General features: G+C 39.1%; 1 protein-coding gene across 1 annotated transcript in view; it reads right to left on the bottom strand.

The window, feature by feature from the left end:
* The window catches only part of CA10 (carbonic anhydrase 10), a 395119-nt gene that overhangs the window by 311334 nt on the left and 56323 nt on the right, over window positions 1-27462 (bottom strand). The window contains exon 2 of the mRNA XM_032211105.1: window positions 1637-1711. Within this exon, the coding sequence (XP_032066996.1) occupies window positions 1637-1711 (75 nt within the window). The remainder of the gene's footprint in view (window positions 1-1636; window positions 1712-27462) is intronic.

The following is a 27462-nucleotide window of genomic DNA, read 5'->3' on the forward strand; positions in this document are numbered from 1 at the left end:
TATTGCACATTTCCCAGTGAGGGAAATTGAACTATGGAAAAGAAAACAAAATAAGTTTCGTAAATCTCCTACTATGTATGGAACAAACATTAAAGTTTGTATTTAAATAGAAGCTCTCAAACATTATTGTTGGGGTCAATATGCTGACTCTGTAAACCGCTTAGAGAGGCTGTAAAGCACTACGAAGCGGTACATAAGTCTAGGTGCTATTATAATTCCCAAAAGACTTGCAATGCTAGGCCAATTCATACAACTATGAAGGAGATCAAGCAACAACTGCATATTATGTAGAGTCTTCCAAAGTGCACATATTCCAGCATAGAATTAGAGAAAATCTGTTAAGTAGAGACAGGGACTGAAGGCCATCCATCATCCATAATGGCTATACTCTTATTTTCCCACATAATTCCAGCTGCCAAAGCAGCAGCATTTATATTGCCAGCCTATTTTAAGCCATATTTCCCAGCTGGTCTCTCAAGGAAGTGGATAATGTTCTTGGATCACTTGGAGTACAACCTGACTTTCCCCCCCTCTCTCCCCCCTCCCTCCCTCCCTCCCTCCCTCTCTCTCCCCCTCCCTCCCTCATCCTCTCTTCCCTCTTTCTCTCCCTCCCTCCCTCTCTCTCTCCCCCTCTCTCTCCAAAAGGGTTTCCAAATGGGTTTTTTTAAGGCCTGCAGGACACATCTGGCCCTCTGACTGTCCATGGGAGGGTAGCAGTGATGGCAGCAGGGAGCAGAGGCAGCAGGGAATGTGGCAGCCTACCAAAACTGGCCCAATTTTCATGTCCAGCCTTGCCCCCTGTCAATATTTTCTGAAATTAACCTCTCTCTGCAATAGATGAGAGATAGGGAGCTATCTGAGGAGTTGACCAATTCCAACAAATACAGAAAATACCCAAACCATGGAATACATTCAAAGTCTTATGTACAATGTAATAATTTTGTGGGATCCCTATTTACATGGAGTCGCCAAGTTTTCTGACAAAACCAGGTTTAAAAATATTTCAAGAAGGTCAATTGGGTTTGGGGCCTATATCACCTTGATGGTGGTGGTGGTGGCAAAGGAGAGATTATAAGCCTGAGTTAACAGGAGGAAAATAAAACACTTCAAACTTTTGACTAATCAGAATAGTTTAAGTACAGAAAAACAAGAACCAGCTCTGCCTCACAGCGATCAAGTACGTTTCCAATATTTTTCCTTTAATTAGGATCACTCCTTTCTATCTCCTTGGTTATACCTTTCTGAGAATCCCCAGAAGATTTAAAAACAATTTTATAGAAATAAAGAGTTCCACAGATTTCAATGTTAGTTGAATATAGGAAATGACAGCCAAAAGCAGGGGCAGATTCTTTTTTCTCTCCAACTTAAGAAACACAATTTGAAAATCAATAAAGTTTAAAAAAAACCACAAGATTTTCTATACATGTAACTACTGTATGATGCTTCATTTAAATTAAGAGATATAGAATCAATCCAATTATTGAGTTATGTTCTTATTTTTGTTACAGTGCACAGCTGTATGTATCTAAATTTCTGAAATAGCTGAACATAAAAGCCAACACTACATGTTATGATGTACATCAGAATAAAATAGCAACAATTCACATAATGATTGAATAATGAATATAGCAATTACCTGGAACAAAGCTTCCCTGGACCACCTCCTTATAAGCCCACCAGCCTTCATGGATTTTTGGTGAATTCTGCTGAGCTAAAGAAAGAAAAACAGACCAGTAAACAATAGAGCAACAATATTTTCTATTTTCATGATACAACAGTTTTAGTCTTTCATATAACATTGTCTACAACACCCCGCAAAATAGGTCACAAAGTTTTGTATATGGTAGCTTCTAGAAGAGTTGATGGAGGCCATGCTCTAATTCTTAAATTGGATAGCAAGTCTTGCTTGTATCAATGAGGCTTATGTACAAAGAGAATCTCAAAAGTAGTCTTCAAGGACCTATTTTCCTTTGATTTAACAGCTCTCAATAGACTACTGAAAGCTATTACCAAAGCGAAACAAGATACAAATTCATGATGTATTGACAAAAGCAAATGCTAAACTTCCCAACACTAACATGCAGAGAAACCAAGAGTGGGAGATAATTAATTAATCAATGGAAATGGTACCCTAAATTTTGGTTTTTAATCAATAAATAATGAGAATGTACAATAAAACATTAGATGTTCATTTTGAAGAACGTAAACTTCTGAATCTAAACCAAGCATTTAGCAAAATTGGATAGATTTATATTCTGACTTTATCTTTTAAAAAACTGCAATTTTGTATTAGAAGGAATGTTCTATTTCTTAAATCAATATTATTGACTTGTATATGATTCAAAATTTCAACACCCCCAAAACCCTGAGATTATTGCAACCAATATTTATATATATATATATAGCTAGCCATACCCTTACTGGGAATGCAAGGGCCTAAGATGCAATAAAGCACAGGTTCGATTCCCAGTAAGGGTATGGCTAGCTGATGAGAGCTAAATAGCTTGAAATAGATCTATACTAGTCTCCCTTTATTTATTTATCAGCACAAATAAAAAAAAAACAAACACAAATATAACAAAGGCTACAGTAAAAATATTGGGTTTCTGTCGTGATGGACTCTTGTGACGAGCTGATTGACAGATGATGGAAGCAGTTAGCTTCCTCCCATAATTGGGGCTTACCAGGGGTTGTTACTTTAAATAGATAGATAGATAGATAGATAGATAGATAGATAGATAGATAGATAGATAGATATAGATATAGATATACACACATATATATAGATATAGATATACACACACACATATACATATATATATATATATATATATATATATATATATATATATACATACATACATACATACATACATACACACACACACACACACACACACACACACACATATCTTATCTATGAATGTTCCTGGGTTCTTAATGTTCTCCATGCTTGGGTTTCCTGCAGCAGATATGTTATTACCAGACGAGGTAACATCATATCTCCAAAATCAGAAAAGAACAATCACCTAGCAATTCAACTCAGAGCTATGTGCATTTATCACTATTATTCTTATGCTTTGTTAACACAGAACTTTGGGTTGGTTTAAGAAATGGGAAAAAAACAAAATAAATAAACAAAATAAATACTGCACTGGCTCTTGAACTTTGCTCTTCAGCTGTAAATGCTGATATCATGAGCAGAATGTGGCAAAATAATCATAGTGGAAGGAATGTTTCCGTTTTGTTATTGTAATGTTAATGAATGTTTTTCATGCAGTTAAATACCATCAATCTTCTCCTTTAGCCAGTACAGGTAGTCTTTGATTTACAACCATTCAAAGTTATACTGGCACTGAAAAAAGTGATTTACAGCCAGTCCTCACACTTACGACAGTTGCAGCATCCCCACAGTCATATGATCAAATCCAGATGCTTGGTGATTGACATGCATTTATGACAGTTGCAACATCCTGGGATCATGTGATTGCCATTTGTGACCTTCCCAACTGGCTTCCAACAAGCAAAGTCAATGGGGGAAGATGGATTTGCTTAACAATTGTATTAACAACCGCTTAACAATCATGGCAACAAAACAAAAAAAAAAATTGGAAATTAAACACTTAGCAACCACCCTGCTTAGAAACACGTTCCAACTGTGGTTGTTAAGTCAAGGGCTAAATATAATGTCATGTAATCCATCACATGGGCCAAGGTTTTCCATCTTCTTTCTTAAACCTTCCTGAAAACACATAGACATAGAAGCAAACCAAAGTATAAAATAAGTAAAACTTTTATTCTGCTATAGATGTAACTTTTGAGAGGGAACATCTAAAACATATAAAACATTTTACCTTTCTCTTTTATATAACACAAAGGTCATTTAGTGAACAAAATACCTGCTTGCGTGGTGTGGTTTTTTTGCTGAACAAGAGAAGTAATATTATCGAGTTTTGTGCTAAATGATGCATGACATTGAACTCTATTAGAAAAAAGGTAATGCTGTCAGTGCCATTATACTTATAAAATCCTTATGAGGTCAACAGGCATCAAGTTGACTGTAGAAAGAAAAACCCAAACAGACAGTAAATAGGTAGAAAAACATTACCTACTGAATCCTAAATCACACTATCCTGGTGTGATTAGTTCGGCCAAACTGTTAGTGGTTTGGCGGCCTGGATCACTGGAACCAGCAGCGACCCAGGCCTGCCATGCCCTCAAACCCATTCTCTGGGCGGCACCATAGGCAGCGCCATCTTGTTTTTTGCTTCTGTGCATGTGCAGAGCAATTTATATTGCACTGCACATGTACCAGTGGTGGGTTTCAAAATTTTTTGGAACCTCTTCTGTAGGTGTGGCCTGCTTTCCGGGTCCACTGGTGGAACCTCTTCTAACCGGTTCAGTAGATTTGACGAACCGGTTCTACCGAATAGGTGCGAACTGGTAGGAACCCACCTCTGACATGTACACACAGCACACATGCACGTGCAGCGTGCAGGGCACGCCCACAAGCGAACCAGCAGTAGTGACTGCTGAAACCCACCCCTGGTTGGGGCACATGCTCTGAATTAGTGTGGCAGTGATCTGGAAGCCACTTAAAATATGATGGAGGAAGAATAAAAAGTAGTGCCAGACTATGGCTGGAAAACTGGAGCGCAGGGTATCTGTGTGTGGTATTCAAAAGCAAATGAGAAAGCAGATCCCAGGGTACATCATTGTCTTTAAGAAAACTGCACATGAAAAGCATGACTGATACAAATTTGCACTGCACCATGTTTTAAAATGAGTTCTCATACACCAAGCAGGATTTGACAACATTTCATTTTTCAGACAGACAATGAAGGGGTTGGAGTACCATGGGAGACAAAGGGTCTCTTCCACCATACACACACTCTTGTCATATGAATAGTGCTTGCAAATTGTGCCAAGAAGGTACCCTAATCCACAAGCTGGATTAGCAACTGACATCTCAAAAACAAAGGGCAGTGAAATTAAAATGAAGCTGCCATACAAAATGTGTCTTGTTCGGCATCCAATGTGGCCCACACAGCACAGCAGGGCTGTGCTCTTTAATCTCTTGCCCATCTGACAACATGGCACAATGCCTGCCTGCATTCCAAGGAAGTCTGACCTTACAATTGGGCCGCTGATGCCAATTGCCAAGAAGGGCTTTAAAAATAGACAGCTCAAATTGTACTGCCCATATCATAATTCCCTTTCATGCCAGCAAAAAATGCAGCTATGACCAAATTGTACACAGGCATCACATTTGAATAAGCAAAGCAAGCACGTCCTCCTGCATTATACAAATAGCAATTCAAGTATAACTGCTTGGAGAAATATATCCATCCCACAGGGTTGCATCAAACTGATGACTCCATTGTAGAATGAAGTCTTTAATGAGCTCTGCCACACACTTTAATGATTTCCCCACTTTGTCCTCACCATCCACGAACCGCAAACACATTTAGTATCCAGCTGAGCTCACAGAGAAAAGCTTTAGCCAGACTCTGCTCAACCCCGGTTAAACACTAGCTGAACCTATCAACTAACCAGCATGATTTCTCTGCCCCAAATTCATCAGTCACTGAATTTGCCTCTCCTTTTTCCAAAACTTGCAAAACTTCAGGAAGAAAAAAACAAACAAAACCTCAATACATTCAATTCGTGTTGGTGTTATTTTAGTAATGTGACACAGTGTTCCACAAATTCCCAAAAGCCTGCAAAGCTACATTTGAGGGCTATCTCAGGTAACAGTTTGTCCAGGAAGAAATGAAGGGCAGCAAATCTAAACAGCATGCAAGTTTCACCTATAGCAGGAGATAGAAATGGAAGAACATTGATTTTCCATGTGAGTTGAGGAAGCAAGTAATAAGATTCTGCATAAGATTACTACTGATCTATAATCAACATGATCTTATACCGCAGCAGAATAAAGTAAAATCATTTTGGAATAGGACTCAATAGGACTACATGCAGATCATTTGCTTGTTTAAATTTTTATTCTACCTATCTCCCTTATAAGGTGACTCTGGGTGGCTTATAAACATTATTTTATAAGGTTATAAATTTCAGCTCTAATGGCAGGAATTCTCAAGCTATACAGCAGTGATGAGTTTACAGAGAAGCAGAAGATCATCCTAATGCAACATCCAGAGAGTTTTTGCAAGCCTTTTGCAATGGTATGTTTGTGAAAAGGTACAGTGGAACCTTGGGCACTAACACTTCTGACCATGACCAAATCGGGTGCCAACCAAAAAATCTGCTAAGTGTTTCACTCTGTTCATGAACACATCCTTGGCTGGCGATTTTCCCCTCTGCAGTGATTTCCCCTTCCACACCTTTTTTTTTTTTGTGCACACATACACAGTCAGTCTTGCTTCCAGTCATGACCAAAACTGGTACTGACCAAAGTCCTGCAATGGATTACGGTCGTGACCGTAACTGTACTGATTTTATAGTTGATATGCCTGAATCTGCATATTTTTTTCACCAATACATATCAATCAGTTTCAGCTACTCCATTCCTAATATTCTCCATTTTCAGCATTATCAATGTGAAAAATGGAAAGAAATGTGCCTTATTCTAATTCCAGTACAGGTAGTCCTTGACTTACAACAGTTCATTTAGTGACTGTTTAAAATTACAGTGGCACTGAAAAGTGACTTATAACCATTTTTCACAGTTATGACCTTTGCAGCATCCTCATGATCATGTGATCAAAATTCTGATACCTGACAGATTTATTTATGTTCTGATTTATGACCATTGCTGTGTCCCAAGGTCATGTGATCACCTTTTGCAACCTTCTGACAAGCAAATCAAGAGAAAGCCAGATTCACTTAACAACCAGGTTACTAACTAATCAATTGCAGTGTTTTATTTAACAACTGAAGCAAGAAAGGTTGTAAAATGGGGCAAAACTAACTTTAAAATGTCTCACTTAACAACAGAAAATTTGGGCTCAATTGTAGTCATAGGTCAAGGACTATCTGTGTTTGTGTTCTAGAAAATTCTTACCATTATATTTATAACAATGTCTTTTAAAGAAATTAACAGTACATAATTTATTACAAATTACAAAATTGGTTGTCTGTAGAAAAATTCCATTGAAGAAAATACAAGGAAACTGTTAATATCTAGATTCTAGACTATACATATTGTGCGGCATTTCACTGCCCATTATATTGTATATTAAGAAAGCATACAGGTAAACAAAGACAACCTTGTAAATGCTGCTGATGAAATATTGTTTCTAGCGTGATACTTTAATCAGGAGTGGGGGGGAATATGAATACTGACTTGTTCCTGGTACCATATCAATTTATTTATTAATTTTGTGTGTCTTATACTTTTGCACTATTTTTTAAGATTGAAGTAGGTCCCTTCCCCCACATTGACCTCTGAAATCAACCCTTTCAGCACCTGCCTTCACAAAGTCATCTAAGAATAGTAAAAGAGATGCCCATTGTCTTTGATGAATCAGGAAGACTTGCACAACCCAGTATTTTCTTTGGATAGAAAGGGAAGAAATAAAAACAGCAATAATGAAAAAAGAAATGTGGGAGAGCATATATGATAAATTGCAGAAAAACTGCAAGAGACAGGATGGGGAGGAGAAAGAACTGGTACAATGCAGGCTTTAATTTGAAGAAACCATAAAGAGAGATACTCATTAGAGATGAAAGCACTGCTTGAAAGGACAACGGTATGCCCTAGGCCCATGATGGTGAACCTATGGCACACGTGCCACAGGTGGCACGTGGAGCCATTTATTAGAGCATGCAAGGCATTGCCCTGTCAACTTCGGCCTTCTTTTCAGGCTGTTTTCCGCCTTCCTCAGGCTCCAGAGGCTTTCTAGAAGCCGAGAGAGAGCAAAACAGCCCCCACGGAGGCCCTCTGAAGGCTTCAGAAGCCTCCCTGAAAGCTGTTTTTTCCCCTCCCCAGGCTCATAGAAAGCCTCTGGAGCCTGAGGAGGGTGAAAAAAACCACACCAAAAGTGGGGGAGGGGTGCTGGTCACGTACACATGCACACTAGGTTGCTCACATAGCATTATGGGTGTGGCACACCCACGCACAACCCCCCCTGTGCTCCCCCTGCTTTTGGCATGGGAGCCAAAAAAGGTTAGCCATCACTGGCCTAAGCAGACTGAAAGCCTTAGTAGTAATTGCAGTTTATTACCTGAAGCAAATGATTCCTTGCAGCATCTGACTTATGACCATACACACCCAACAGACGCCATCACCTTCCTGAGCTTGGAACTCAAAGCAGAAGCTGTCAGCAATCCTGTAAGACTGGAGAGCAGGCCAGCCAAGGGGTATGAGACAAGTTGTGATCTCGGCAGTTGTTGAGGAGAGCAAAATAGTGGAAAAACTGGGGGAAGGCAGATAAGATACTGGTGGTGATCGCAGAGGTGGCTGCTAAGAGGCAGGGGAGGAAAGCAAGCAGGGGAGCTCTGGGAATAGGGATATCACATATCGGAACAGGGAAAGCTGGAAATTGGTCTACTGAATAGGAGGACAAATGGGCAAGGGGAAGGAGGATACTTTAACTATTTACTATTGTATTTTTCGGAGTATAAGACGCAAAAAAGAGGCTGAAAATCTGGGTACGTCTTATACATTGAATACAGAATTTTTTTGTCTCCAGAAACCCCGCCCCTTCACCAAAATTGCCGTGCAGAGCCTTTAGGAGGCTTATAGAGTGCTCCTGGGGGCTGGGGAGGTCAGAAATGAGCAAAAAGCAGCCCGTTTTTTGCTCAATTGTGCCCCCCAACCCCCAGGAGCCCTCTATAAGTCTCCTAAAGGCTATGCATGCCCTTTTTTGAAGAAAAAAAACCAGGCCTGTTTTCATGAAAAATGGGCCGTTTTTGGGAGGTCTGCAAAGTGCAAAAACTTTTTTAAAAAAAATTTGCCTCTTCAAAACATTGGTGCATCTTATACTTTGAAAAATATGGTAACTTTCTTGGCATTTGAGACAAAAATTACATCCCATGATTGCAAAATAATGTATGTCAGCCTTCATATATATAAAATTACTTTTCCCAGCTTCGGAAAAACTGACTTTTCAATCACAATATTTTCCCAACAAATCTTGATTTTTCAAAAGACCTTCTGGCAATAATATAGAATTGCCAATGACACACTTTCTAAATTTCACCATGGAAACATACAATGAGTCATGTGATCTGCAGATTACAGTGATCACAGATTTAAGGGGCTGGATTGAAGCTGATTGCTGGAATCAGGAAATAAATTAAATGACATAAAGCTAAGCTGTCGACTCTTGTCTAGAGATGAAGGGGGGGGGGGGGGAGCCTACAATTTACCAGGCTGCAAAACACAGAAGTTTGAACTATTACTGTTGTGAAAACAGTAAAATAAAACGCACAAACTAAACATTCAAAGAGCCAGATGATACTTGATTTTAAGGCTATGTTAGCTGGAAAGACATCATGAGGGGGCGGGGAAGCAGGACAGATCCTCTTTTTGCTGGATATCTGGTAACCCTATTCAGGAACGAAACGGACAACTGGAATATACTCTGCTAGGACCTCTATGGGTAAAGGAAGAGGCAAGGTAGTGGGATATAAGGGGCGTTGGGCTGGTAGATTGCCAATGGGGATCTCTGAAGGCAAAGAGGGAAAAGAATCAATCAATTAATTTTTATTACAGTCACAGACCAGAAAAGAGGGAAAAGAAGGTGCTAGAAGAAGTGGCAGACCAGCCATAAAAAACTTCCTATGCTGGGAAGGTATGAAAGGAGCTAGAATAGAACAGTGACATGGATCAACATTATCTCTTTATCCATCCACGTTTTGTTTGTTCTGAAACCTTGAACTACTAAAGCAATCTGTTTGGTAAACTCGCAAGATTCATTTTTCTCACCATGTATATATACATCCAAGCTAGACTGTGTTGTTTTTCTGTCTCATATAATATACTAGCCGATAACCTGATGTTGCCAGCGTATTTATTTATAGGGGAAAATTGTCAGGACCAAAGGTAATTTCTAACGTTGGATTTTCCCCCTTACCAGAGGGAGCCCCCTTGTGGAGTACTGTGAAGCCTGAAAGAGCAACTTCTCCCTGAGCCCTGATTTCGGCAACAATTAAATTAGTTAAAATGTTTTCCCTGTGATCCCAGAAGCATAATTTCTAATGTTGGATTTTCCCCCTTACCAGAGGTGGCACCCTTGTGGAGTACTGTGAAGCTGTTACCCCAGCAAATCCACTGTGCTGTACAGTAGAAGCCATGTTAAGGCAGTACAGCAGAAGCCATTTTAAGGCACAACAGGATGTATCTTAACAGAACACACAACCCGAGGGGTGTTAGGGGTGTCTTCCCCCCGCAGTATTTGTTTCCAGAAGGTAAGTCATTGTGTATCAGGTTTGGTTGAATGATCGAGGCGTTCCAGAGTTCTGCTGGAACACACACATACACACATATATATGCATAATTTTGTATTTACTTATTTATTTTGTCATGTTTAGTTAGTGTATATTGGAGGTGGTGACCCTTTTACAGCTGTATGCAATGAAATTTCATTTTAATGTATGCCGATTAGTGTACATTCGAAGTGATGATAAAGTTATTCTAAGTCTAAATCTAATCCAGATTTTATTTCTGAAGTGTGACTAATTGAAAAGAGTTTGTGTGAGGAATAGCAGAGCAAATGTCCAAATGAAGTCAGAGATGAGGACACAAACTTGTAGTTTTATATAAATACATTTTACATCTAGATAGATAGATAGATAGATAGATGGATGGATGGATGGATGGATGGATGGATGGATGGATGGATGGATGCACTAAACAAGATAGCCAGGCTAACAGGACTATCATGAGGTAAATCACAGAGCTCACAGGAGAAAAAGGCAGGGCAAAAGGGGAAACTCCCCTTCCGCACCCACAGCAACAATCACAATGCAGGTGCCTTACACAGGAGCCAGCACTCTCCAACAATCAACCACAACTGGCTCACGGGACAACCCCCCTGCTCCAGCTATTAAATTTAAATATCTTAAAAGTTTGGCAGAACTATGGAATGTGATGTTTTCTTCTAGATTTCAAAGAAATCTACATGAAAAAGTAGGTGCACTCCTAGTAATAGGAACTATTAATGGACTGCTAAAACTCCAAAACCTCTCTTCTAACTATTTTTCAAGCATGGCAATAGCTTATCTAAATTCCCTGTCTAAGAAAAGATCGACCCGCAAAGTCACAGGCCTCAGAATTTCCTGCACTCTATGGCAACCATGGTCATGTCGCAACTAGTTATCTGGTTACCTGAAGGCAATAAGGGACACGATAGATTTTATATTTTTGGAAGGCATGAGCGAAGGAGGTCTGGGTGACTTTGCTATCATTCCTTAGTCAGTTTTCTAAACAGAAAGAATGAAAAATAAATGGCTCCAAAAATGCTGAAATGGTCCAAAAAAAAAAAAATCCCAATCCCCCAAACACTTGGTTGATGGAAAACCACAGCTTTCACTGCCTACTTATGCCTAGAGTACCAGTTGTAACCCTTCCTCAGCCAGTCATATTTGGTAAGAGTTGTAGTACAGTAGATCCCATTGATGACTGCAGTATAGTGTATGAGTGGCTATCTTTGAAAAGTACCTAGAAGTTAGATTTGGTGCAAAATGAAGCAGTTCAGCTGCTAACCCTTGCAAGGAGCAGGTAGTATGATACTGAAACTGAAAGATCTATATTGGTTGCCAATTGCTTATCCAGAAAAATTTAAAAAGTTACTACGAGTAACAATGTAAAGAGTTACTATTGCTTACTATCACCGCCTCGATTTAGGAAGTGAGTACCTGAGGAAATACTGCTCCAATTTTGAGGGTCTGTTAAGATTTGTAAGAGGAGTTATTTTGAAGAAACTTCTGTTGCCAGAGGCTTGTTTTCATTTTATTTCCCTCAGTTATATAACACACTTCCTTAACAGTTGCATTTGGCCCCAACTTTATGGGTTTTAAAAAAAAAAGCAGTAAAGATTTCTTTTTTTCAGAAACCTTTTAAATACCTATTAACTTTAGTATTAATTTTAATCTTTTCCTAGATTTAGCATGATTCTAAATTTTGTAGGCTGCTTGAAAAATCTGGTAGAGTAGAAAAGTGAAATATATTTAATCAAGAAACAATGAATATTGTATAATCCTACAATACTTTTATAAAATTTCACCCATATGTTCCAACATTTTCTGGAACTTTCTATTAACTTATTACATCAGCATGAGGCAACAATATACTGCAACTGCCAAATGAGCCAATGAAACATGGCAGCGCAGTGGTTAGAATGCAATGTTGTAGACTAGCTCTCTGCTCACTGCCAGGAGTTCAATCCTGGCCGTTTCAAGATTGGCTCAGCCTTCCATTCTTCCGAGGTCAGTAAAATTAGGATCCAAATTGTTGGGGGTAATATGCTGACTCTGTAAACCGCTAGAGAGAGCTATAAAAGCACTATGAAGTGGTATACAAGTTGAAGTGCTATTGCTAAGTGCTATCAACAAACATGCAATATCAAGAAAATGGAAACTGATAGTTCCATTTCATGTTGCACTGGTTATACCACACCTGTCATATGGAAAACTGGGTATGTTTAGTCTAAAAAAGAGCTGGATAAGGGAAGACATTATAGCAAACTTTCCATTCTTGAAAAGTTATTACAGGAAAAAAGATATGGATTTATTCTCTGTAGTGCCAAAGGTTAGATTTATGAGACTATTGGTCTGTGACCAAATAAAAATTGATTGATTGATGATTGATAGATTAGGACAAGAATCAATGAAGAAATGAAGAGAACCAAACTAAGGAGGAATTATCTGACAATGAGTCATTTGGGCAGTCATTTGTCTGGGATGGGATTTGTCATTCCTGCCCTGGGCAGATCTCCATGGTCCCTTCCAATGCTGTGAGTCTATGAATGTGATATTTTAACTGAGGGATATTAATACAACAGAGATGCGAACGTCTGCACTGGTGGATAGAGAGGAAGATTTGGAATGTTATTAAGAGAGTAGCAAGATGATTTAGAGGAAGAGTGAATTTGGGAAATGAGAATGAATAAAAGAAAATTAAGGCTTCATATATCATTAACGGGATAAGAAAAAACAAATTAGGACATATCGGCTTTGGAAAAAAATGAAAAATTCAGTCTTGCATGTATTAAACAGAGCTATGATAAAGCATTCAAGCAGTAATATCAGAGAAACCCTTAGAGATGTGGATTTGTGTGGCTGATCTAAGGCAGAGATGTAGAGGTGTAATGAAATATAATGGAATTCTAAAAGACACTAGAAATTATGGGATTACTTAGGGACAAAAACCTAGACTAATTAATATCTAATGATACATCCTTGGGGAAAGCAGCAGCAAACTCTTCTAATGGAGACACAGAGAAAGTAATCAGACACACAAAACATGACACAAAATGAACTACGGCACCCATCCTCCATAACTGGCCCAGTCATACCTGAAGACAACCATATCAGAAATGTCTCTCAGTTTCAAAAGGGCTAATGGTATGCTACATACTTAATCCAAGGCAGGATTCACAAAAGAATCACACTGATAAATTAAAAATAATTCCAGGCCACAAAGGAATCCCCAGTGCATCAGTCAGCTTTTTGACAATTAGTAGAGTGTCAGCAGCACTGGAGCTGGTGGCATCCATAAGGCCTGGAGATGTTAGTGTGATTTTTGGGACATCCAAAGTGCTGAACTTATTTACTTTTTAAAAAAATCCAAGAGATCATACAAAGTTGCCTGGTAGGTCCCATGTAGTGCAGGCCTGTCTATGGAAATGTCCCATTTCAGTTTAGAATCCAGTTCTCAAACGTATTTTGTGTTGGTTAAATCAGTTCTCCTAAATGAACTACAGGTAGTTTTCAACTTATGATCAAAATTGAGCAGAACATTTCCATGTTCCAAGCAAGACAGTTGTTAAATGAGTTTTGCCCCATTTTACCACCTTTCTTGCCACATTTGTTAAGTGAATCACTGCAATTGTTAAGTTGTGTTTTACAGCCTTCTCTAAGCAGTCTTACAGAGTCAGCATATTGCTCCCTACTATCTGGGTCCTCATTTTACCAACCTCGGAAGGATGGAAGACTGAGTCAACCTTGAACCTGGTGGGATTTGAACTGCAAATTGCAGGCAACCAGCAGTCAGCAGAAGTAGCATGCAATAGTGCACTCTAACCACTGTGCCACTGTGGCAGAAAAGATGATCACATGACCCTGGGGAACTGAAACCATCATAAATACATGCCAATTGCCCAAATTTTGATCACATGACCTTGGGGATGCTGCAATGGTCATAAGTGTGAAAAATGATCATAAATCACTTTTTAAAAGTGCTGTTGTATGTTTGAATGGTCATTAAATTAGCGGTTTGAAGTCAAGGACTACCTGTATTCAAGTATTATGTGAGGTATTGGCAAAAGTGCCTAGGCTGAATGAAAATTGGCTGGATGAAACAATGCCAGCCATTTTCTGGACTTACTTCAAAGAATTGCTATGAGGACAAAAAAGGACAATAATGTTTTGATCTTTGAGACAAGGTAGGATAACAATTTAATGCAAATATTTGTTAAACGTAAGCGAGAGAGCTAGCAGCTTCTTGGTTCATCTGACAGGATTTACCCTGGATGAAGTAACCATTGAATGCCACATGCTAAATAAATAAATATAATCACTGAATATAGTCCTCAGAGCAGAAAATGGTACTTGTATATAATCAGGGAAAGAGGTGGATTTTAATAATTTAATAATACTGGTATTAATTATTTATTTATTTGCTGCCTGACTCCTAGCATCTCTGGGAAGATATTTAAAAACAAAAAACAACACAAAATCCACAAAAACAGCACAAGACTGAAAAACAATGATGGCAAAGAAAACAAAACTATTGGGGAAGAGAAAGGAAGAAATACTAAGTAATCAGTCATCCTCTCTCGAAGCTTAAGGTGTAGGCCATTTGAATTTCGTGGCGGGGAGGATGGACCTCATTCTAGAGGACAGGCACTGCCACAGAGATGGCACACTTCTAGGTTCCTGATGGGTGGCATTTTTTAACCCAGTGGTATCCCACTTTAACAATTTTAAGACCTATGAACTTCAATTCCCTGTTTAACCCATTCAAAATTACAACAGACATCCCCCCCTCCAAAAGTTACTTATGAACCAGTGCTAGAGTTCTGATGGTGACACCTCTTAGCAATAACAATAGCAGTTAGACTTATATACCGTTTCATAGGACTTTCAGCCCTCTCTAAGCGGTTTACAGAGTCAGCATATTGCCCCCAACAACAATCCGGGTCCTCATTTTACTCACCTCGGAAGGATGGAAGGCTGAGTCAACCCTGAGCCGGTGAGATTTGAACAGCCGAACTGCAGAACTGCAATCAGCTGAAGTAGCCTGCAGTGCTGCATTTAACCACTGCGCCACCTCGGCTCTTCCTTGGTCCATCCATGTTCCTTGGTCACATGACATTTCAGGCACATGGAAACTTTTATGGCTGGTTGCAGCATTCCACAGTCATGTGACTGATTTACAATATTCGTTTTGATGATTTCCAGTCTTTTGGGCTGGTTTCTGGCTTTTTCAGTTGGTTTGGGACAAACCGTCCATACGAATGAATTGATTCACTTAATAATCACCACATTCACTTAACGACCCTAATGACTATTGCAAAAAAAGTCATAAAATCAGATCGGTCACATGTCAGTCTCAACGTATGACTGTCTTGACTTACAAAGGAAATGTGGATTCATAAATCAAGGATTACCTATAAAAGGGAATCAAAACACTGGCCTTTTATCTTTAATTTGTCATATATGGTTAAGAGAGCATAAAATTCTGATATCTTTCTAGCTTGCCCATATTTTCTTCTTATTATAAGTGTGCGCATAGGCCTACCGCATGTCACATCTTTTCTTCACAAAGTATACTTCAGACATCAGATTTAGATATTTTTATATAGCTAAGATCAGTGGTGGGTTTCAAAAATTTTTAGAACCTCTTATGTACGTGTGGCCTGCTTTGTGGGAGTGGCTTGCTGGCCATATGACTGGGTGGGAGTGGCTTGCCAGCCATGTGACCGGGTGGGCGTGACCAACTTGTAAAATGTGGTGAAACTCACTTAACAACGCTCTTGCTTAGCAACCAAAATGTTGGCTCAGAAACTATGGCATTTGAAGCACGCAAGTCTTAAAGCTGTCAGGTTACAAGACCCTTGCACCCCTAACCATTTAGAAAAAAAAAGCCCCCAGGGGTATTCAAACTTGATAGCTTTAAGACCTGTGGACTTCAACTCCCAGAATTCCTCCTCCAGTCATGGTGGCTCAGGAACTCTGGCATTGAAGCACACAAGTCTTAAAGCTGTCACGTTACAACACAGGCAGTCAGATGGAAGCAGCTAGCTAGCTTTAGCTGATCCAGAGAAACAAAATGAGTTCAGACCCAGCTAGTACTTGGAAAGGAATTTCAATTTTAAAAAAATCACATTGCAGATAAAAAAACTCTGAAAATCATTTTCTATATTGCTGCTGATCTATAGAGACATACTCATGTAAGTGCTAAGAGTAATGCTGAATCTGAAGGAGTTTTAAATCCTTTTTTTCTTTATATTGGGAATTTTTTTACAAAACTATACATGGTCAAAAACATATAAACAGTGCTCTTTCTTTAGAAAAGCTATCTTTGGAACAAAAGAACATACCAATGGAAGAATTAGACAAAAAAATTACAGATTTATAAAACAAAAAGCTGAAATGATATTCATCCATCTCTAGCCTAAATATGGGTTTCCTTGACATGCATACAATCATTTTCACGAAACTACAGAAAGGGTGGATTTCATTCATTCTATTCTATTACTGCCACCACCATCTGGCTTCCATGGAAAATGAAATGACCATTATTTTGGAAATACAAACAACTGTGCCACATTCTAAATAGGACTCTTGAATGCTATATGTTTCTAATTATAAGCTTCTAGCAGAAAAAAAATATTCCCAAGACAAAGTAATGTTTATGCTTTTTCTGATGCACAATTTACATCTTATCTTGATAAACAAAACTCACCACAAAGAAAAGCAAGTCTTTATTTCTTTAATAAAAACACAATGTATTATTTAGAATAAAAGCGAATCAAATATAAGAAAAGAAGCAGGGGATAAGGAAAGATAAGATTCATCTGCCTTCAGAAACTGTGATTCATCTGGTTATTTCCTCTGAGATTCTAAAGTGGTGCCATACATCACAACAATATAATTAGTTTTGCTCCCTTAAAAATGTCTTCATAGGAAAAAAGGATTGTTTTGTTAGACAATACTTTTCAGATTTTCTTAAAAGCTCAGCAACAGTCAACTCTCAATAGCCAGGTACTCCTCGACTTATGACCACAACTGGAACCACAATTTCTATCACTGAGCGATGCAGTTGTAAAACACAATACCACTGCAATATGACTGCAATACTTAGCAATGACAGTCCTGGTAGTCCCGGTTGCCGTCATAACTCTAATGCAAGTCTCATTAAAAGGGTAGTAAAAGGAGTCCCATGGAAGGTGTGAAAGGTGCAAGAAGCTTGGGGAGGCCTGGCACCAGCTGTGCATGAGCGGTGTGACTGTTCTGACCTAGGCTTCCTGGGACAGTAAAAAGAACACATTTAGTCCCAAAACCCTCTTTTTATTTCAAAAGCTGTGAATTATGTTCAGTCACAGCCCATAATGAGTCCCAAATAGTTTGTAAAGAGTCCAACAGAAGTCTGCCAAAGTCTTTCAGGATAATGCTGATAAGCACCCACCATTATCTCCCTTGAAATGCTGCCAAAGACCTAATTGGCAATTAGCTTTGCAAGAGCACAGAGTCAAAACGGAGCTTTAGACTTTAAACCAACCAGAATGAACAAAGTTTCTTCCTGCAAAGGCTCACTTGCCTTGGCTCCTCCTTTATGTCTTATGGGGGCCCTGGATTCCTCTCTGCCTCTGACACAGAGCCCTCATCTGAGCCTTCCTCAGACTGGCCCATGTTCCTCCCCAACGTCCTCACTGTCCGATTCTGCCACCAGCTCCACAGGCCGCCAGCAGACCACAACACAGTGTTGTAATGTGCACGAGCTCAGGGAGGCCAGGAAAAGAGTGTGCAGGGTGTGTAAGCACAGGGAGGCTGGAGAAAGAATACACTGTGGCTTAGAGGTTTCTTGGTACACTCTGCTTCTGAGATGGCAGGATGCCCCTGAGCCACTGTGTAGCAAAAATCTGCAGTTGTCCCTGAAAGCTTCCACTAACCCCAGCCTGGCTCATAAGCATGGTGCACATTTTCCATGCCTTGGAAAGTCCAAACAGCATGGCTCAAAGCTGCTCTACCCCAGAAAGCCACAGCAGTGGTGCACAAAGCCCCAAGAACTGTAAAGGACCTTCTTGACATGCAGTGGCTGCAAGAAGCCCCAAAGTTGTTGTGCAGCATGAAGTCCTGGCCGAGCTTGGCCCAGCAGTATAGTGCAAAAGGGCTTCTTGCCACCCCAGGAAGCTGTAGCTGCCTCAAGCCCAGTCCCAGATGCAGATACCTTTGCCACCTTTCATTCTTAGTTTCCTATCAGCCTATGCTCTGCCATCCCAGCTGACCTTTGCCAGCTTCTTGCTCCCACCACTGATGAGGTGTGCCCAACCTGGCACTTCATAAACAGCTGCTGGCCACAAGGCCATCTTGTTCTATAAATTCATTTAATGTTCAATAAATGGTTGTAAGTCGAGGATTGTCTGTAATACTTATTGCGAAACAGAACCGTTCAGGGGTGAAATCCAGCAAGTTCTTACAGGTTCTAGAGAACCAGTAGCAGAAATTTTGAGTAGTTCGGTGAACTGGCAAATACCACCTCTGAGTGGGGAGGGAATGGGGATTTTGCAGTATCCTTCCCCAAGAATGGAGATTTTGCAGTTTCCTTCCCCTGGAGTGGGGTGGGAATGGAGATTATGCAGTATCCTTCCCCTGTCATGCCCACCAAGCCACACCATGCCCACCAAGCCAGGCCCACAGAACCGGTAGTAAAAAAAATGAATTTCACCACTGGAACTGTTGCATTGGGAGATGCGTCTATATGCAACAGAAAATGGCTCATGCCAGGGCTGTGACCACTTCAGACACTACAATAAAATACTTAGTAAAGTAAGCCATAATATTTCAATAATGTCATTCATACAATTTCTCACATCCCCAAACTCCCCAAAAATCTTATGAATCTCATTGAAACTATCTTACATTTATTTTTTTTAAGATTTAATTTGAAGGTTTGTGGATATCATCAGAGGATGTCATGGGCACCCTCTTCTAATCTCTAACTTTCATAATGGAACAGACTTTATACAGCCATATTCGCTGCTTGAAGAGTTTGTCAGATAAAAGCTACAGTAGAAACCTTCTCCCTGACATTATTTTCTGCCCGCTGGATATTTTTTTAATATGAAAAATAATTTGATCATGTGGGCTCCATCTGTCTATATGATTCCCTCCAGAAATGTACTTTCTCCACACCAACCAAGCCCAAATCAATTAAATGCTGTAATTTCAACCAGCTATCTATGCTTTGAACATCTGATCTTTATTTTCCTAAGTGTTACATTCTAATTCTGGGGAAAGTTTAGCCAATTAGCCTACACTTGAGGCTCCATCTTGCCCTCCACAGGTGTTAGGATTTCTAACTTTAAACCAGATTATCAGTCTTGTTGTCAACAGCTGGCTCACAATTCTGAGAACTATAATGCCAACATACAGTATCTGTGAGCATCAAGTTAGAAAAGCTGATATAAAGTTAGAATTAAAATTAATAATTCAGTTCAGTTAAACTGATGAAACAAGTTCAATGTAATCCAGTTAAATTGAGAGAATATTTAAGACATTTGGCTGCATGTGAGAAGGCACAGATCTTGTCCCCCACCTACCAGCCAGGACTTGCCATGCTAGTTTCAAAAATGAAATAGAAAATTCAAGATGTATATTGATTGAAAAAGTTTTAATAAATCACAGCTATTTCCAAAATGGAGAATACAGGGGCATAACCTCAAATTGAACAGGAGGGACATTTGAAACTAATGTTGGAGAAGTATTACTCCACAGAAAGAGTAGTGAAAACTTGGAACCAGCTTCTGGCAGAGTTAGTGGATTTAAAGGTACTGAATTTAAATGTGTTTGGGATAAACAGATGTCCATCCTATAAGAAAAAAATTTAAAAGCTCTTCAAAGGATAGATTCAATGAACCCCTAGATCTTTCTGTCATCAGTTTTCTGTGTCTATTTCTAAAAAGATAAACTACTATTATAAACAACATAGAGCTATATTAGAGATAGGGGGCTTCAGAAGAAAGAGGGATTTTGGAAGTCTTTTTCCAATGGAAGTAAGAACTAGAAGGTCTGACTGAGGGAGCATTGTCTGTCTGCTGAAAGAGAGAGGTTGGATGGGAAAATTTGTGACATTATTTAATAGGAAAAGCAAGAAAAGGTAGTTGGAACAAACAGAGCTCGGGGTTTTTTCTCCCCTCACTTTTCAACAAAGAGAAGGAAAGAATACAGATATAGGGTAATTTAAGGGAAAGCAGTTGGCAATGCCTGCTGGAGAGGAGAAGGGCCCCACTGACTGAAACCAAAGAGAGGGAGAAATAGCATGGAAACAACCGCAAGGGATGTGCTCAGGGACAGCAGAAGTGGTAGAGAAATGTGCAGAGCCAATTCAAGAAGTGTTTGCATTGAGGTAGGAGTCTAATATATGTTGGCCCCTTAGTATGTGTTGCACCTTTAAGGCTACCCGGCCTAGAAAGAAGAACTTTAAAGGAAAATCAAGAAAGGGACTGGAGATTTGAGTGAGTGAGTTGCTGCTAATTGCAGTGAAAATCCGAAAAGCTATTTTAACTGTTTGCATTTAAGAGGATTGAGCATTATGAGTAAAATGTTACTTTCCCAAACTAAAAGCTATCTTTATAGAATTTCCAAGGGAAGGGGATTTATCCATCAATGCCCCCTGCTGTATATACATATTCCGGGTGACACTTCGTTACACTTTATTTAATGTAATTTGCAATGATCTAGGGAGAGATCCCATAGGAATCTCAAGGAAGCTTAGTTGTTAAATTCAAGACTGGCATCTGCATTAAGAGGGGGGCTATATATCTGCCTAAGCACCCTACATGGAAATTCAAAGGAAATCTTTTTGATTTATTTCATGAAAGTGGAGCCACTTCACGGGTATTCTGCACTGCGCTATATATCATTTTTCTTTTTCACACGGAAGAAAGCAAGTAAATATACAAGCAAAAAGGAGGTCATATGGAACATTCTCCTTAATGTTCTTCTCCATGTGGGAGACACCTGCCTTTTTAGTAAAGCATATGTATCTGTGGGTCCCCACCCTTTAAAAAAAAGCTTTATGAAGCATTTCTCTTAAAATACCACCCAAAAGCCTGAATTTCACAATACCCAATAGATATTCAGAGCATATCATTTTGTTTTAAGCCCCTTCTCTTCCCTTGCAGCCTTATTTTGGAGAAGGAGGCAGCTTTTTTCATCTTTGTATCTATTTTAGGGAAGGGAGCTTCCATCATTTGGTACTGACAGCTCAGGAAGCCAACATCTAACCCTGCACAGGATGGCATGGTTTTTTTTTCCTTTTGTGCCAGGAAGGAAAGGCTGTAAACTGAGAACTCAATTCTGCTACCCTCAGTTCCCCCAGGGATTCAGAGGATTAGCCCTAAACAGATTCTGTACCTGTATAAAAAGTTAAAAGTTCCCCTCGCACATATGTGCTAGTTGTTCCCAAGTCTAGGGGGGGGGGTGCTCATCTCCGTTTCAAAGCCAAAGAGCCAGTGCTGTCAGAAGATGTCTCCGTAGTCATGTGGTCAGCATGACTAAACGCCGAAGACACATGGAATGCTGTTACCTTCCCACCAAGGTTGGCAGAAGCTGGGACAAGTAACGGGAGCTCACTCTGTTCGACAAGCTCAGTGTCTTAGCCAAATCTCACTTGAGCCAACGCATCTCACTTGAGCCAATGCATCTCACTTGAGCCACTGCATCTCACTTGAGCCACCGCATTCCTGTTTACTACAGTATATAATATGAAGCCAATTGTGCTTATCTGAACTTGGTTACAGACCTCCTTACTTTCAAGAACATTGTTTCTCCCTCCCCTATTTCCATACCATCTCTGACTTGTGAGATACTACTAGTCCACTTGTCCAGGGTCCCTCGGAGGAGGAAAGAAGTGGTTCATCCCTCTGCTAAACCAATAAGTTGTTAAAATGCCAGATTATCAACCTGGAGGCTTCTAGTCTCACCTTAAGCATAAAGCAAGCTGAGTGACTTTGAGCCAGTCATACTCTCTCAAACCTAAGAAGTAGTCAATGGCAAACCACATCTGAAATCTTGCCAAGCAAGGAAGATTTCACTTCAGGAATTGGTCCATGCAGTCATCAGGAGTCAATACTGATTTGAATGTACACACACAGAGAGTTAAACAATGTATTAATTCTACACGTGATGGTATGTGAGGTTGACTTTGAGAGATAAAAGGTTAAGAGATGGTCTTAGATGTCAAGCCTCCAAGGCTAAACCAGACAGGAAACATGACTATATAAACTAATTCTACTTTATTGTAAGGCTACATTAACAGAATCTTGCAAGTCTGAGGGTACAAACTTCCTGCCACTTCTTTTAACCCCTTAATGAAGACTGTTGAGAGGCTTTTGAATCTTGAGCCTATCCTCCAAAGTGTTAGCAATTTATCCAAGCTCGGTGTCACCTGCAAATATAATAAGCATTTCTTCTATTCCCTCATCTAGATAATTTATGAAGATGTTGAAGAGCATTGCCCCCAAAATAAAACCTTAAAGTAGCCCACTGCATCCTCCCCCGCATTTAGATGTTGGACTACATGATTCCATTGAGGACTACATGCTGAATGTAGTTGGGTCAGCCAACTGTCTTCCAAGTTCAAAGTTAGGAAGTCATATTTCTCCCTCATAGGATTGCTGTGAAGCCACTCTCCTGTTATACTTGGCTAAAGAGTAGAATACAGAGCAAAGAAGCAAAAAATGATCCAGTGACATCTTCCTGTTCTTCCATAGTCAACCATGTTTTAAATGTTAGATCAGTGATCAAAATGGCAAAGCTGCCTTCTTTGTTGTAACGTAGACACTAAGGAATTATTGTTGAGCCAATATTTATGAGCTGATTTACATAGTCACACCTGAGGTAAAACATTCTCATCTTCACTCTAATGTTAATTCTAAAATATTAATTCATTCCAAAATGAATTAATATAATGTTAATTTCTAAAATGAAATGGGAGGAAAATTAACAGAAAATATTTGGGGTTGAAGAAGCATCATTTCTTGGTAACTTGAGCAATTATCACAGAGGTTCTTCCACAAGATTTCATTTTATAAAATCATGTCAGTGTGACCTTCCACTTTAATGAGATAGTACAAATACTTTGCAGACATACTTTAGAAAAAAATATTCAGTACATTATTGCTATCTGAACTGGAACCATGACATATGGCTGAGTAACATTCCATACTTTATGAACCAGCACATTTCAAATCACATGTAGTTGTAATGGGTGGCCACATTATACTTCTCTGAAGGGTGTATACACCCAATGACCTGCAAAAAAACCCAACGCTACATGCCAGATTTGTCATGTTGCATTTCCTTTCCATCTGATCAGTTGTACCACTTTTGGTTTAAAGAGTTTTATCCTACAGATAACTCTTAATCCCAACAAGAAGTCCTTGTAGGGAACTGTCCAACTAAATGTTTGCCATCAGAGGCATTTAACTAGGTTGGCATTCGGAGCACAATTTCCTGTTTGATGCTAATAAGGTTAATACATAATTTATAAGCTAATAATTAGCAGAAATTAATTTCTTTCCTGGAAAAAGATAACTAATTGATAGATGATTCTGGTTTCGTTTGATCTTCTATTTTCAACTGACACAGATTACTGGTGTTTTTTTTTCACAACAACAACAACAACAACAACAACAACAAAGGCTTGGACGAGAAACTGGATTCTGGCAGTCATCGTTGTTGTTTTCTAGGAAGCAAGCAAAATTGCCCTCATTGCCACTAAATCAATTATCTTCATTTTGCTGATGACTTTCCTTATTAACTAATCTTGTATCATTAAGAAAATCTGGCATGATAAACTGTATCACTGCCATTTGCAAGGAAGAACACACCTGTTTTTTATGCTTTATGAGAAATGTAAAGTCCCTCTTTGCCAATGTTGTCCATCTGTAAGTAGAAAGGAAAGGATATTGCTATTAGCCTTGTTCCAGTCCCTAACCAATAATCAGAACTCAAAGTGTTGTCCAGTGCCCACTATTTATATACATCTATACATTGATTTTTCTTTTGGACTTTCTTGCTAATGTACAAATGTTAGAACAGGGGAAGCCAGTAATGGAAAGAAATGTCAGGCCTTGATCAAGTGTTGGAAAAGTCTTTCCCTTCATAAAAAGAATTTCTGACATGATCTCCAGATGACTGGGTTTTAGAAAAATGAGTGCTTTTTATGGTCACTGAAGACACAAGAATTGGAGTTGATAAAATCTTTACAATATTTGGAAATTGTTCTCTTCTTTAATTCTAATAGGATATGCTATCAGATTCTGTAGCATCATTGTACCATACAGCAGTATCAACCTTGTTAATCTCAAGACTCTTTTTCTGCTATGTACAGGTAGTCAAAATGGACTGTGATTAGTGTGTGGTGTGTGTGTGTACACAGAGCATCTACATGTTTCTGTGTATGGTTATATATTTTGAGAGCAGGCATCAGAATTTCATTTTTTTTTTATGTGCCAGTGTGTTCACAGAAAAAAAATGACAATAAAGGTTATCTTATCTCTCTTATCTCTTATATGCAGAGCAGTTCCACTTCAGTAAACATGATTTGGACCACCCAATATGATTCACTTTATTAGTGCAAAGAGGCTAGAAGCTTTCATAAGAGTCCTGGTGGTACAGTAGTTAGAATGTAGTAGTATTGCTGGCAAACTCTGTCCACAGTCTGGAGTTGGATCCTCATGGGTTCAAAGTTGATTCAGCCTTCCATCCTTCCAAGTATCGGTAAAATGAGGAGCCAGATTGCTGAGGGCAATATGCAAATAATAGTTCTACATTGTAAACAGGGCAGTAAAGTGCAGTAAAGCACTAGGGGTGCATATAAGTCTAATGCTATTGCTATTCAGGTGGCCTCAAACTACTTTAGAAAGAGCCTTATCTCAGTTCTCTCCTCTCACAATGGCCATGATTTGAATGACTTTGACAGTACCAATCAATACCAGCAGTGGACTGGTGTGGTGCCCAGTATGTGATTTCCTTCTCAAAGCACCAACTATGGACAAAAATGTTAAGAGGAACTCAGCTATGAGGTGAAGCAACATGGTTATGCACTTAGAGAAGGGGATTGTGTTGCTTCACAAGCAATTTCGAGTGACGAGGGTTAGGCTTTGCCCACGTTGGAAAATGCCCAAAGCAGTGCAAGCTGTGATGCTGTTTCTCTAAACATTTCTATTTTTAGAGTGGAAAATCTTCTTTTCTGTACTCTACTAAGCTAAATAGGGAAGAGGAGGAAGGGAAGGGAAGGTTATAGAAAGCAATGTTAAAAGTCACTTGTCTCCTGCTCTTTATCTGCTCCTGAGAACAAAAGCAAAAAAGCTCTTCTAACCTTTTATGTTCAGAAACAGCCCATTATATATTGAACTTAAAAAGCAGCACATGGATCTGGTGAAGGAACTATCTCAATCAGTGCATTGACTCTTGATATTTTCAGAAATGCCTGGTCTTTACATTTAAGACTTTCATTTCCTAGCATGGCCTTTTGGAGGTGGAAGTGAGATCTAAGAACCTGTTACAGGTAAGAACGTTGATTACTGTATTTTTCGAAGTATAAGATGCATCTTTTTTCCTCAAAAAGAGGCTGAAAATCTGGGTGCGTCTTATACATCCAATACAACATTTTTTGCCTCCTGAAGCCCCACCCCCTTCACCAAAATAGCCGTGCTTACCCTTATGGAGGCTTTCAGAGAGCTCCTGGGAGCTGGGGAGGGCAGAAATGAGCAAAAAACAGGGCATTTCCCCCCCCCAGCCCCCAGCAGCACTCTATAAGCCTCCATAAGGCTATGCATGCAATTTTTGGAAAGAAAAGGGGCACGTTTTTGCAAAAAAAACTCTCTCCCTACTTCCCTACCTACTCTCTCTCTCCCTACCTACCTACCTACTGTATTTCTCTATCTATCATCTATCTATCTATCTATCTATCATCTATCTATCCCTTTATCTACCTACCTATCTCTCTCCCCTACCTACCTACTATATTTCTCTCTCTTTCTCTCCCTCTCTATCTCTTTATCTACCTACCTACTTTTTTAATTTGCCTCTTCAAAACCTAGCAAGGTGTGATAATATTGCCCTTTCTCTGTTACATCCTTACCTCATGAAAAAAATGCATACAGTGTATATCTGATTTACCATGCTTAGAAATTGCTTCTGCAAGCTTTTATAACGTGTTATTTTAAAAAATAATAAATAGCAACTACATGCATATGATTATGCAATTATTTTATCTGTACTACAGAAACTATTTCCTATTACCTTCTTTAGGGATATGTTTTCAGTTTCCCAAGATATTTTCAGCCCTGGAACTTCCTGGTGAAACTCCATGTTAACAAGATCCAACTCCACTTAGTCTCCATAAGTTCATTCCTACTAGCTATACCAGATGCCATTCAACTGGATCGTATGGTTTCAAGAGATCAAAAAACATGAAGAACTTACTTTCATTCTTCTCATCTCTTACACATTCTAAAATCTATTGGATTCATCATCTCTCTTTCAAATTGTTCCTTTCATGGGGTAGAATACGGTAGATGATGACTCAATTTGTGTTGTATTTTTTGTCTTTACAATATTTTGTTGCTGTATACATCAGAGAATTAAAGCTGAAATAACCAAAGGCTGTTCCCTTTGCTAATTAACCTAGTGTTGTTTCCAGGAAATCTGGGAAGTTCTGTGCTGGAGACACACAATACAGCTAAGTAGATTAAATTCTTCCTGCATCTAGATAGATAGACAGACAGGCAGGCAGGCAGGATTTTGCCAATTAGAAAGTTATAGAGATTAGGAATATGCGGGTGCAAACTAAATTAGAAATCATCCACATAATTATCCAGGTATTTTCCAACAAAATCAAGTTCAAAATGTTGAAGACTGTTCTATTAATCTTCATCTGTTTATTATCTGATAGAATAAGGATACTACACTTACAAAGATTGGGGCAGATCAAGGTTTATAAATTGTTCTGAAAGCATGGTAATAAATGGGATAATAATGTAAATTTTCCATAGTTTCCTGAGCCATGTTCATTAAATGTTAAATTAAATTTATCCTCTATTT

The sequence above is a fragment of the Thamnophis elegans genome, chromosome 2 (genome assembly GCF_009769535.1).
Source record: "Thamnophis elegans isolate rThaEle1 chromosome 2, rThaEle1.pri, whole genome shotgun sequence".
Taxonomy (NCBI): domain Eukaryota; kingdom Metazoa; phylum Chordata; class Lepidosauria; order Squamata; family Colubridae; genus Thamnophis; species Thamnophis elegans.